At 40.0% G+C, this 14,108-nt stretch overlaps 2 protein-coding genes across 14 annotated transcripts in view; one reads left to right on the top strand and one right to left on the bottom strand.

Annotated features, from left to right (window-relative positions):
* ankrd54 (ankyrin repeat domain 54) overlaps positions 1-14,108 on the top strand; it is an 86,476-nt gene that overhangs the window by 26,536 nt on the left and 45,832 nt on the right. For 3 of the 9 annotated variants that reach the window (XM_069909814.1, XM_069909809.1, XM_069909813.1), the window contains exons 7-8: positions 4,539-4,646; positions 8,767-8,837. In XM_069909814.1, coding sequence (XP_069765915.1) covers positions 4,539-4,646; positions 8,767-8,837 — 179 coding nt within the window. Of the gene's footprint in view, positions 1-4,538; positions 4,647-8,766; positions 9,160-11,451; positions 11,545-13,204; positions 13,531-14,108 lie in introns of those variants that run through there. The other 6 variants (XM_069909812.1, XM_069909810.1, XM_069909811.1 and 3 more) reach the window with 6 other exon arrangements.
* Positions 9,448-14,108, bottom strand: part of LOC138748900 (activating transcription factor 7-interacting protein 1-like) — a 135,337-nt gene continuing 130,676 nt past the window's right edge. For 4 of the 5 annotated variants that reach the window (XM_069909802.1, XM_069909801.1, XM_069909803.1 and 1 more), the window contains one exon: positions 9,448-13,969. In XM_069909802.1, coding sequence (XP_069765903.1) covers positions 13,550-13,969 — 420 coding nt within the window. In that variant the 3' untranslated portion in view covers positions 9,448-13,549. The remainder of the gene's footprint in view (positions 13,970-14,108) is intronic. The other variant, XM_069909805.1, reaches the window with a different exon arrangement.

Genomic DNA, 14,108 nt, shown 5'->3' with positions numbered 1-14,108 from the left:
CATCCAACATTTTCCTTATTCTCCTATTTCTATCTTATTTATCCCCAATCTCCCCTTCACCTCCTGAGTTGTCCTTTATCCCTTGTCAGACAACCACATCTCCCCTCTCCATTTGGATTTGCGAATCCACTCGCAAGCGTCAACTGATTTTGCAGTGACCGCTATTTCCCCCCACCCAGCCCTCCCCAGAAAAGATTTCACTTTTCATATGTCACAAAGGTCACTCTTTTAATTCCCTCCTTATTCTCTCTATTCCATTACCTTCCCTTATTAATTCTTGTCTATACTATCTATATTTTCCTCTAAGTACAGATACATTCACGTATGCACATTGTCTCTATTCACTCTTATACCTCTTTACCCGCATACATATCAATCGTGATCATTTTTACTCTCATTACCCGTCTTCATCCCTCAGTCTATTTTTGTCTTTACCCACATACATATCAATCGTGATCATTTTAACTCTCATTACCCGTCTTCCTCCCTCAGTCTATTTTTGTAATTGTTCTGCAAATTTTCATGCTTCTTCTGGATCCGAGAATAGTCTGTTTTGGTGTCCTGGAATAAATATTTTCAATACTGCTGGATGCTTTAGTATAAATTTATACCCTTTCTTCCATAAAATCGCCTTTGCTGTATTGAACTCTTTTCTCTTCTTCAGGAGTTCAAAACTTATATCTGGATAAATGAAGATTTTTTGCCCTTTATACTCCAGTGGTTTGTTGCCCTCTCTTACTTTTTCCATTGTCTTCTCCAGTATCTTTTCTCTTGTAGTATATCTTAGGAATTTTACTACAATAGATCTTGGTTTTTGTTGTGGTTGTGGTTTAGAGGCCAATACTCTATGTGCCCTTTCTATTTCCATTTCTTGCTGTAGTTCTGGACATCCTAGGGTCTTAGGGATCCACTCTTTTATAAACTCCCTCATATTCTTGCCTTCTTCATCTTCCTTAAGGCCCACTATCTTTATGTTATTTCTTCTGTTATGGTTTTCCATTGTATCTATTTTTGAGCTAGTAGTTCTTGTGTCTCTTTAGTTTTTTTATTAGACTTCTCCAATTTCTTTTTTAAGTCTTCTACCTCCATTTCTGCTGCTACTGCCCGCTCTTCCATCTTGTCCATTTTCTTTCCCATTTCTGTTAAGGTCATCTCCATTTTATTTATTTTCTCTTCTGTGTTGTTTATTCTTTTTCTTAAATCCTTAAATTCCTGTGTTTGCCATTCTTTAAATGACTCCATGTATCCTTTAATAAGAGCAAGTATATCCTTTACCTTGCCTTTCTTTTCTTCTTCTATTTCACTGTATTCTTCCTCTTCCTCTTCTTCTTCTTCTTCTGGGTTGACCATCTGTTGTTTCTTTGGTGCCCTTTCCTCCTCTTCTTTCTTGTTTCTATTGTCTTCTGTGGTCTCTTCTTGCTGCAGGTGTTCTGCAGCTGTCGTTGCCGGCTGTGGAGATCGACTCCCCAGCTGGTCCCCCTCCCGTCGGTGTGTTTTTTTTCATTTGCATCGCGCATGTGCGAAGAATCGCGCATGCGCGGTTGTGCACTTTTACTCGGCTCTGCGAGCCATTTTTGTAGTCCATTATTTACCGACCTGAGGGAGCGGGTTTCTCTCTCCGCAGCGGGCCTCTTCGGACAGCTAAGGCCTTCACCTTTTTCCTCCTTTGTCTTCTCTTCCTCTCTTCTTACCGTTGCTTTCGATTTTTCTTTTTTTGTCGCCATCTTCTTTCCACCTTTATACTCACTTTTCTGTAACTTTTATTTCTGTGCCTTTGTGTTTTCTTTTGTTTTTCCCGACTTTTCTGGAGAGGGCTGGAGTTCACCGTCCGGCCACTACTCCATCACGTGACTCCCCCCGCTTCACGCCATTGTTAATGGAGAAGGGTTCAGAGAGCTCATTGCTGAATCTGACCTGACCTTGTTGGTTTTCGTGCAGTTGGATAATCATGTTGAGGAACTTTGGGGGACATCCGATGCGCTCTAGTATTTGCCAAAGCCCTTTCCTGCTCACTTAACAGAACCAGAACTATCAATAAAAGAATTATATAAGAAATTGAAGGAATATGGAGAAGTGTCAGGTTACAAGATTAACGTAAATAAAAGTGAAGCAATGCCAATGAATAATGTGGATTTCTCAAAATTTAAGAAGGAATCACCATTCAGATGGCAAATGCAAGCAATAAGATACCTAGGTATACAAATAAATAAAAATCTCGGCCATCTATATAAACTCAATTATTATCCACTAATGAAAAAATTGCAGGACGATTTAGAGCATTGGAAAGATTTCCCATTAACACTAATAGGAAGGATAAACTGTATTAAAATGAACATTTTCCCAAGGATATTTATACCTATTTCAGGCATTGCAATACACTTGACAGAGAAATTCTTCAAAGGAGTTAAAGAAAATAATAAGGAATTTTTATGGAAAGGGGGGAAACAGAGGATAGCACTAGATAAATTAACAGAATGGTATAAACAAGGAGGCTTACAACTGCCAAACTTTAAAATTATTATAGAGCCGCACAATTAAGATACCTATCAGATTTTTATTAAACAAGGGAAAAGCCAGATTGGACTAGATTAGAATTAGATAAAATACGGGAAAAGATACCTGAACACATATTATATAAATGGGAAGAAAAATTGGTACAACGTAGGAGTTCTCCAGTATTACATCATCTACTCAATATTTGGAAAAAGATTCATGTAGAAAGGAATAAAAGAAATTACCAATTGCCAAAACTAATATTGACGCAAGATAAGTTACTCCCTTTTACAATAGATAACCTTTCCTTTAGAGAATGGGAGAAAAAAAGGATCAAAAGAATAGAAAATTGTTTTTCAGGAAATAGATTATTATCCTTTGAACAAATGAAAGATAAATACAATATAACTCAAGATACAGCGCTGGCATATTACCAATTGAGATCCTACTTGAAGGACAAATTAGGAAGCGTTCTGAGTTTACCAGAGGGAAGTAACTTTGAATATGTGATTACAGACACAATGATAATCAAAAGATTTTTCACAAATATGTATATTAAACTGCAAGAAAAGGAGAATGAGGAAACAAATGGTAAAACTAAACAAAAATGGGAACAAGATTTAAATATAAAGATAAAAAAAAAACATGGGAGAAATTATGTTCTGGAACGATGAGAAATACAATAAATACGAGGTTACGTATGATACAATATAACTGGATACACAGGCCTATACATTACGCCTCAAAAGTTAAATAAATGGGACCCAACAGTATCTGATAGATGTTTTCGATGTAAAAAGAAATTCATGCAATCTGGACATGTGAGAAAGTAGAAAAAATTTGGGAAGATCTAAACCAAATATTAAATAAAATTACAGAAAACAATATACCAAAAAATCCAGAGATCTTCCTCCTAAGTACATAAAAACAAAGAATTTGGAATTGATTTGGATGGTGCACAAAAAAGATTTGTTAAGATAGCTCTAGCCGTAGCAAAAAAATGTATTATGTCAACCTGGAAATCGGAAGATAATTTGAAAATACAACAATGGTATATAGAAATGAATAAGTGTATTCCATTAGAAAAAATAACATATAGTTTAAGAAATAATATTGAAATATTTGACAAATATGGGAGCCTTACATGAAACACAATAGAGAAAACCTACCGGGGACATTCACTACCTAAATTAACGAAAGGAGAAGAAATGAAAAGAATTGACTCAGTGGAATTTCTTGTTTATTTTTATTGAATGACAACATTGTTGACAGGTTAATGTATCTTAGATTTTGTACTTTAAATGGATGGGGGGTTAAGTAGGAAGGGTGGGATGGGAGATGGTGGGGGGGGTATAAAATGACACTATATATTTGAAAAGGAAAATGTATGTATCATGGTCAATGTGGTTTATGGTGTGAAAAATAAAAAATTAAAAAAAACAATCAGCTCCTCTGTTTTGGTGACATTGAGTGCGAGGTTGTTGTTGGTGCACCATTCGGCAAGTTTTCAATCTGCATGCTGATTCATTTCCACCCCTGCCCCATCCCCCTTTATACGACCTACTTCTCTGGTATCGTCAGTGAATTTGTAGATGGTGTTGTCCTACCGAGCCACAGGTGTAAAGTGAGTAGAGCCAGGGGCTAAGAAGCAGCTCTGTAGTGCTCCAGTACTGATGGAGTTGTGGAGGACTTTAACCCTTTAATCCTGGCTGATCTATGATAATTTTTCCACTTGACACTAACATTGGAGGTGTAAAACTGCAGAGCTAATGCTTGGCGTACCCCCAACAATAACAGCAATTGACATCTGTCCTGTGGAGGTACACTGTCTCCTAAATGCTACAGATTGAAGATCCTGCTGGAGCAGAGGCGGTAGCAGAATTCACAGATGCCCTGCTCCTGAAGGGAATCTCGTTTTTTTTTTCTCCTCTTGATCGTGGTGCTTCTTTGTATTGCCTTGTTGTGCACGTGAGAATTTAAAAAAAAAAAAAAAAAAAAAATTCTTGAATCTTAAATGCACATCAGTTTATGCTCTTCCTTTTCAGATCATTCAGATGTTGCGTGAGTATTTGGAGCGACTGGGCAACCATCAGGAAACTGAGCAGTTGGATGACCTTTGTACAAAACTCCAGATGACCAACACGAAGGAAGAGGTAAGAGTTGAAACAGAAGAGTTCCTGAGAATTGCAAGTTGATGAAGCACACTTGGCCAGGAAGGGAAGGGGGGGTGGGGGTTGGGGGGAAGACACATTTCCTACTGAGAAAGTTGGGGATAGGCCACTGACTTGCAGTTTTGATTGTAGGGGTGGAGGATAAGACCACAAGTCAGGAGACTGCAGAAGGGAATCTGCAGCTGGACACAATTTGCTGGGCGAACTCCAGTTCCAGTCCACAGGGAAGGAATTCTACCTTCACGTTTTCAGTTGGTATATTTAAAGCTGCAGACCATTCTCGGTGAAGTATGGAAGAAACCAACTGGAGTAAAATCACGGTGGTGGAGAAATTCAGGTGGTTAAACATTATATAGCAAAGATAAAGATACATAATCAACATCTTGGCTTGAGCCCAAAATGTTGGTTATGTAGATATATAAATAAGGCGACTATGTGACCTGCTGAGTTTCTCCAGCATTGTGTTTTTACTTTTGCAGATTTTCACTTTTTACTTCTAGAAACCAACTAATCTTGACTGCTTCACAGGGAAGGGGGCCATAATGTCTGAGCCGAGTCCCAAGGGAACCATAGTCAGAAAAAGGTTTTGTGCTCAGTTTTCATGTCGTTGTAATTTGACAGTAATGTGATTTATTTGGTTGCTGAATTTTGACGGCTAAATTCCTAGCTGCCTGTTGGTTGTGCTTGATTAGTTTCAGTTGTAGTACAGTCTTCTGATTTACTGATCATTCTGTTTTTATCCAGTATGATTGTGGCCTCCACAGCTTGTCCCTCTGTCCAAGGTGATGGCCATGGATGCCACTCCACAGACCAATTGGACTGTCTGCTTGGCTTGCCAGGCCGGTGGTCAGCTGGATCTGAATTGGCTAAAGGCAGAAGCGGTGAATTTCCAGGTCCTTGCTGGCTGCATTTTTGCTTTCTGTGCTAGCTCAAGAGCTTGGAATTGGTTGCTTCAATCCTTAGACAAGAGGTAGAGGCAGGAAGTACAAAAATGATGAGCATTTGTTAAACAATAGTTCACCACAACTGGTGTATTGTTTTGGAGAATGGTCTTTTCACCTGCCTCTCCCACCTGTTCAAGTACCTCTGCACTACCAGACTGAGACCACCTACAAATTGGAGGAACAACATCTGCGCACCCTCCAACTGATGGCATTAACATCAACTTCTCTGGTCTCTGTTTAAACCACCTTCTTCCCCCTGTTGCCTTCAAGCTCCTTGCGCTCTCTTTCCCCCACATTTTCTATATCCTTTCAAAGGACTAAAATCAATTCTCCTCTTGTATCTGAATTAACACTTCTGTTGGGTCTGGACCACTCACCAGCCAGGGTTCAGTCTTTATTCTGACATTTTTTTTCTTTGCTCTTTTGTTGAAGGGCTCAGGCTCAAGATGTCTTTACCTCCTCTGAACGCTGAGAAACCGAGTTCCTTCAGAATTTCTGTGTTTGTTTTTAAGTACCACTGAAGGCTCATGGTGAAAGATGCAAGTGTTTTACAATTTGGATAGTTTGCTCTTGAGCCACAAACGGAAGCACTTCAGACATTTCACAGCTGAAAATTTTGCTTTCTTAATGAGGGAGGTTCCTGATCATGATGCCAATTTTAGGAAAAAATGAAGAGGAGAGAGAATGTTTTTCCTGAAATAAGAAAAAGACAAATGGAAATTTAGTTTGGTCAAGCTCTGGTGGTTGCCAAGGGCTCCTGTTCGGCTCCGAATCATGGGTCCTCTACCAGCATCACCTATGGCTCCTAGAACCATCAGCGCTGTCTCCGCTCCATCCTCAACATTCATTGGAGTGACTTCATCACCAACATCGAAGTACTTGAGCTGTCAGAGTCCGCAAGCATCGAATCCACGCTGCTGAAGATCCAACTGCGCTGGGTGGGTCACGTCTCCAGAATGGAGGACCATTGCCTTCCCAAGATCGTGTTATATGGCGAGCTCTCCACTGGCCACTGAGACAGAGGTGCACCAAAGAAGAGGTTCAAGGACTGCTTAAAGAAATCTCTTGGTGCCTGCCACATTGACCACCGCCAATGGGCTGATCTCGCCTCCAACTGTGCATCTTGGTGCCTCACAGTTCGGCGGGCAGCAACCTCCTTTGAAGAAGACCGCAGAGCCCACCTCACTGACAAAAGACAAAGGAGGAAAAACCCAACACCCAACCCCAACCCACCAATTTTCCATTGCAACCGCTGCAACCGTGCTTACCTGTCCCGCATCGGACTTGTCATTCACCAACGACGTGGACCTACCCTTCCATAAATCTTTGTCCGCGAAGCCAAGCCAAAGAAAAGAGTATAGTCAAAAGGACTAAGGATTTTCTTGCCTCACATTGGGGCGTGGTGCCCTCTAGTGGAGATTGATTCAAAAGATGCTGTTGCAAAAGGGAGCTAGCTGAAAGGGGGGAAAAAACAGGGCTGCAAGGAGAAATGAGGCAAACGTGATCTTGAATAGATATTGTTGTGACTCCATTCTTCCATACTGCGATGGTTTTTATATATATATATATATATATATATATATATATATATATATAAAAAAAAAAGACTTGCAGCATAGTAATGGGTTATTTTGGCCCACGAATCCTTGCCGCCCGATCTACCCCATTTAACCTACACCCCGGTACATTTTCTGAACAGTGGGAGGAAACCGGAGCCCCCGGGGAAAACCCATCCAGATACAGTGAGAACATACAAACTCATTACAGACAGCGCGGGATTTGAACCCCAGTCCGGTCTCTATCGCTGGCGCTGTAACCGCGTGCGCTAACTACTTCACCAACCGTCCCGTTCTGGGATGGATATTCTGACGAGAATCAATCAACAAAAAAGATCAATGCAAGAATATTAACTGCAAGAGGTTGCAAGTGGGATTAGCCATTTCTTGATGTCTGCAAGACATTCTTTCCAACGAGCTAAGAAATGGTGTACACCAGTTAGCAGATTAAAGATCCCCAAAAATGACTTCATTTTGCTCAATACCAAACATTAAACTATTATTTCCAAATTCTGCCTGATCCTCATCCTTTCTGGATAAATTCTTAAACTACTGCTTATTATCTTCTCTAATCCTGAACCGGAGTCTAGAACTCTTCCTCTCCCCAACAGAATCCTTAGAGTAGGATTAATTATTTAGGATTGAATAGGATCCGTAGCTAAAGGACTTCATTGGAGTAAATTACAGTTTCTCCTAACTTGTTTTCACTTTCCCGTCATGTTCGACTTGAATTTAAAGTGGTTCAGGTCCTCTCTTCTATCAAGGCCTGACTTGTGGGCACCCTGTTCATATGAACGAGCATTTGTCAGCCCTACCTGTGGGTTGGATTTGTCACCTGCTGCTGAGAATGGGGCATTTTTGTTTGCCTTCTCTCCTGCTCCCCTGCAAACCTAACCTGGATCTCTGAACAAACTCACTCACTCACTCCGTGTGGGAGCTGGCGGCTGCTCGTCTGGCACTTGCTTGTTATCCTTGCCACATTACGCTTTTGTTCATTTCTGACTTACAAACAGGTTTATACTCTGGGATAAAAACACAACTCTGGATAAGAGCAGCAGGTCAAACAGTGCACTTTATGTAGCAAAGATAAAGATACATAACCAATGTTTCGGGCTTGAGCCCTTCAAAATGTCTCCAAAAATGGTGGGAACATGGTCCCACAGTCAGAAGGAAATAGGTGGATAAGGGAGGGGGCAAGGGGTATGGCTGAATGGAGAGGGAGAACTCTCTCTCCCTTCCCTTTGACCTCTTCCCCTCTCCATTCAGAGCCACCCCACCCCATATCTACCTTTTTCCTTCTGCCTATGGTCCTCCCATTTTGTCCATACCTTGAAGAAGGGCTCCAGCCCAAAACGTCGGTTCTGTATCTTTATCTTTGCTACACTGTTTGACCTGCTGAGTTTCTCCAGCTTTGTTTTAACTTCACAGTGTCTGCAGACTTCTGTGTTTTTCCTTTTTTCCTTTATAATTTGGGTGGGGATTGCCTGTACTCTCAATAAAGACTTCTCTCTCAAACCATGAACTTTCTCTGTGTGCTTTGTAGTTTCAGAATCTTACTTGAAATGATCATTTTGTAACCTTTCACCTTCCTGCTTCCCACAGGTCGATGAAGTAGCTGATCTGCTTTCAAGCTTCACAACGCTCAGCCTACAAATGCACAATTTAGATAAAAGGTAACTGACCCCCCATCCCACCACTGCTATTGTTGTAAGTTGGCAGGAACTGATTTGGGAACAAAGATCAAATGAAAACCTTTGGAAATGACTGACTTTTTATCTTGCCCTGTTGCACATTCCACTGAGACACCACACGATGAAGTAGAAAGAAGTGTTTCTGAGCTTTTTCATTGAAGTCAGGTGATGGTTAAAATCTAACAATCCTTGATTTTCATTTTCAGAACTAATGTGTTTTTTGTGTGATATGTGAAAATGTTAAAATTGTGATGGGTTTTCAATGTGATTTTTGGAGTATAAAATAAAGTTCAAGAAGCATTTAGTTTTTGGTGAAACTGATGTTTAATCTTCAGGATTAGTTTTGTAACTTTTTTGGAATGGCAAATAGCAAGCACCTTTAGTTTAAAATTGTGGCAATGGATCAGGTGGTTGAGCCCTCAAACTGCTCTTGTTGTAAGAGCAGGGCCTATCCTTCCCTGTGCACATTTTCACCCAAAATTACTGGCTGATCACACACGTATGGTTTGATAGATAACTGGAAACTGTTTATCTGATGGTGTTTCTTAAAATGGAACAGTACTTATTCACACAGAAGAATTATGAAATGTAATTAGTAACCTTTTGAGTATTTTAATAGTCTGTATTTTAAATACATTTCACATTACATTTCCAGCAATTTCTGACGCTGATTATAAAGTAGAATAAGAAAGTACAGACCACTTAATTTACAGTAAACTGAATTAACAAAACATTTGCATCCCTTGAGTATATTCCATCCTTGCCACATCAGCACCTTGGACTGGAGCATTTTCCAAGCCAGGAAATGTGAGGTGCATTTGGTATCACACCACAAAAGCAGTGAAAGTACAAAATAGTTGGGTGTCTGTGTTTGGCTGCCTTGGTAATACAAGAACGTGAATTAAGATGGGATATCTCTGAAATGCCCTGTTAAGTTAATTAGTGTGGCATGTTGACCACTGGAGTTTAGTCAGTCAGTGACATGTGGAGAGGCAGTGACTCTAAATTAAACATTTTCCATTGTTCAACTTGTCAAGCTTGCAGCCATGTTCCTCTGGCTTTGAAGTAGTGTCCATAAACTTTGACTTCAGTTGTTGGTTGGAGAAAGGTCAATAAAAACAAATTTTCCTTGAAAAGTTTTATATTACAGTCCAGTCATCTTAAATGATTACAGGTCAGGGTAATACCTTTCCTAAATCATTCGTGACCAAGATTAGATATGCTACAGCCATCTTCTGGTAAGAGAAATTTGGTGCATTAAATCAAAGACAGTTGTGTCTCAGTTGAAGCATAAAGGGGTAGTAGAAGACCACTAACTGCCCAACAAGGTCCATCTTCCTTGACGTTTAAAAACAAATTAAGCCTACAGCAGCATATTGAAAGTGTGCCACCAGAATTCTCTTATTATTGACAATTACATAGAGACTCTTGGTTTCAGAGATTCCAAAGTCAAAAGAACTGGTTTTTAAAAAATATATATCTGATGTGTAAGCACTGACTGTGTTTTATTATTGTGGAACAATTGAGATTAGAATGTACATTTAGCACTTCCAAGTATACTACTGCCCATTACAGGTTTAGAATGCAAGGTGTAACGGAGAATGAGGCCTGCAACTGCAATTTCCAAAGCAAGTTTCTGCAATATAATTAGGGAAACTACACGAATTCATAATATCCAAATCACACAAAAATAGTCCTTAAAATTTGCTCAATTCCTTTCCAAATGTATGGGTACCACTGGATAATTTGCAGTGATCATTCCATACATGGGGATCAGTGAATGACCAGGAGAAAGCACACCCTTACAGACCTCTGCAGAGATTCATGTGCATGCAGACTTTAACTGGCAGGAGTCAGGGGAGATCTCAGTTTTCCTCCTCTGCCCTGATCCCCCTTTCCGGAATATAAAGGAAAATCTCCGTCTAGTTTATTTATTGAGAACCTTTATCATGGTGGAGAATGTGGAATACAATGCCAAAACTCTCAAGTTTGTCAATCATCAATGCTACCAAATGACCCATAGTTGGAGGTAAATTTTCCCACAACTAACTCGGGGTTCTACTTCAGTTCAACCTAATGGATAAAGATATTGGTGCCTGTAAACCAGACTTCTGTGTTCATTATAGAATACAACAACTGGAGATGTACAATTAATAGACTGTAGAGCACCAAAATGGAAGTTTAATTTTAGTTACACACAAAAGAAAATTGCTAGGATCTTTATTTTCATACTATAAACCAGATTTCTGTGAACAAAATTCCAGGTGAAAGTTGGATGCAGGGCAATAAAGCACAAAGCCAAATTTCTGAAATGCAACAATCACAACCAATGCAATTGACGGTAAACTAGAACATTTATAAACAAAAGGCAATGCAATTACATTCAACCTGTTCCAGCATTTCAGTGTTGGATCTCTCCCTGGGAAAGAGATTTGTCTATTTATTACAAATATACTCATCATAATTTTACTATTGTACCCTTTGGCTAAATGGCTGCATGACTGGGTAATCAATGCAGCAAGTCATAATTTGCTCCTGGTAAAATTATATAGTGAAGTGTACATTATTGACTCGAGTTGTTTAATCTCTTCCAAAGACGTGTAGAGCAGCACCTACGGCCAATCTCCATCCAGACTTCACCTGAAAAAGAGTGATATGTTCCCTAGGAACCAAGCAGTACTCTTTCCCAGTAAGTGGATTGTAAACCTTCTGCCTTTTCCCCACCTACCACAGCCCCTTACCCACCAATAATTTCTGGTCACCCCATGGCTCTCTTCACCTCCAAAATAGGAGTATTTTCCTCCATCATTAATCAATGTGGCCCTGGGTTCAATTTTTAGCTCTTCTCATGGCATCCAGCAAATTAGTACAGCCCTCAAAATGTCATTATTTGTGCATAATTATCACTTTTATTCCCGTATAAAGTCAGTGTCACAACAGCTGATTGACAATTCGCCATTTTTAAAAAAAGATTTAACTATGGTATTTCAAAATTGTGGTGCATTTTATGTTCTGGTCATATCCAGAGGCATCATTTAAAAAAAGATACCAATTAAAGAACATGGTTTCCAAATACAGAAACAGCAGGAATTATTCAGGTTAAGACTGCTGACCAGGTATTACATCGAAAAAGGTGCCAGGAGAATGGGAGGGGGCATGTAATGAACTCAAATCAACAGCTACAATACATTTTCAATTTAAAGGATCTTGCTGCGTGAAACAAATGCATAAAAACTTTATTAATTTACAATAATTGCTCACTTTTTAGTACTGGAGCACAATATTGTTTATGGGTATGTACTGTATTAAGAATTGCTTTGTTGATTCCCTTGCATTGTCCCGGAAACCAGACTGCATGCTTGCATTATTCCAGTAAACGTCACGGTACAACACAGATCATACTTTAACTAATGGAGCCTCGCTTTGTCACAGCACTTTGGATGGTTTTGTAGGGAGGGGGGGGTTTACAGAACAACAGGTATTCTGATACAGGCAGGGGTGAGGGGGCAAAAAAAACAAGTAGGGAACTGCCCAAAACTGATGGGATCCATTCTGCCGCAGAGAGAATGGGGATCTGGGAAGATCAAACACAAGCGAATGAACGGTGTCTGCCCTTCCCCCAATACACCATGGAAACTCTCCCAGAGAAATGGCAGGGGTTTTAAAATTTGTGCTTGCTGATTTAGTCAAGGTAGGAAGATCAGATGCTTGCAAGGAAGAATATATACAACATAGTGGCTTTAATGGGAGAGTGGGCTTGAGATTTACATATACATATATATATATTTATTTATATATATTTTTTAAAAAATTCATTAGACCAGAAAAGTGGTACTGATGAAAAAAGGTTCTCTCAAAGACTCACTATCCAGTGAACACACAGTACTTCTTCCACATAGATTAAAAATATATTTGAGAATCTCTTGTTTCTTCTGAACGAACAGACTGCTCTGATAACACTTCTAACACACGCATTTGGCAATAACCATAGAATCTGCTTTAATTCGCCACCCTACTTACTCCAAACCCACCCAAAAAAACCCAAAGCATCTAGATTTAAAATCGTACACTTTCAATGACCTCACTGGAAAAATTAAGGGTGGGCAGGCGTGACTTCTTTGATGAGGCTCAGTCAGTCACAATGCCTCCAAGAATCAAGTATGCAGTCTATTGCAGGTTGCATTTATTTCAGGAGTAGTTTAGACATGGAATTATCCTATGGTCACCGATCAATTTTCACCGCTTTCTACAGTGAGAGCTAAAGGCGCAGTGAAAACAATTATAAAAATAAAAAAAACACAAAAGTTAATACATGAATTATTTTAACAGTCCTTTTATGTCACACTTAGGAATGTTTTCTTTAACTGTCGACCCATTCAGAACCATAGAATAAACAGAATATCCCAGTATGGATGCTGCCTCAGTGACCCCACGAGTCAAAATTCTCCAGTCAAATCAAGTCTGCAGTGAAAAGAAATGCAATGTTTTTGGAGGATGTAAGCAGCACATCTTGGTGCAATATCCTGTATTTATTGTGCTGTCCAATTTATCCCATGTCCCTCTTGTATATATACAGTGTAGTGTACACACGTACTAATTGAGCCAGAGACACCTATAGAAAAACTACAACACTTCATGCATGATGTAAGAAAAGAAATGAAAAAATATTTTGGGATTTTTGTTGTTGACTTGAGTTAATTACCCTGAGTCGACATTACATCAGTCGACTGTGGATCACAAAAGGGTCCATATCGCCCGTAAATGTCCTTTGCTCGCACTGCAAAGTAGTATTTGCTTCCTGACACAAATTGAGTGAGAGTGCAGGCCATGGGAAGGGGTAGTGCCTTCACCTCTCCAATCTTTTTCCACTGAGATGGTGTCGTGGTAGCAGGATCTTCGTGATAGGCATAGAGATGATAACTGTCCACAAGCGCACAAGAGCGGTCCACTTCCAAAACACTCCAAGACAAGACAATTCCATTTTGGCTCTGGACACGGGCCAACTTCAGATGGGGCTTCTGGGGTGGAGAGGTGCCAGCTGCCTCAGGAGGTAGCCGCTGCGGGGCTTGGGCTTCCGGAAGTGGTGCTGGGTGGACTGGTCGTACTGGCTCCTGCTGCAAAATAAAGGAGAAAACACATCATGTCCAACTCTTCAAAACTTGAGAATAAATGGTGGGGGAATGGAAAGGGGGGTTAAAAAACTTTCAAAAAAACTACCCGAATGCCCACCCATTCCTTCCGCAACTTGAGTCA

Source organism: Narcine bancroftii, chromosome 13 (genome assembly GCF_036971445.1).
Source record: "Narcine bancroftii isolate sNarBan1 chromosome 13, sNarBan1.hap1, whole genome shotgun sequence".
Lineage (NCBI taxonomy): Eukaryota > Metazoa > Chordata > Chondrichthyes > Torpediniformes > Narcinidae > Narcine > Narcine bancroftii.
This window is presented reverse-complemented; position numbering and strand designations above follow the sequence as displayed.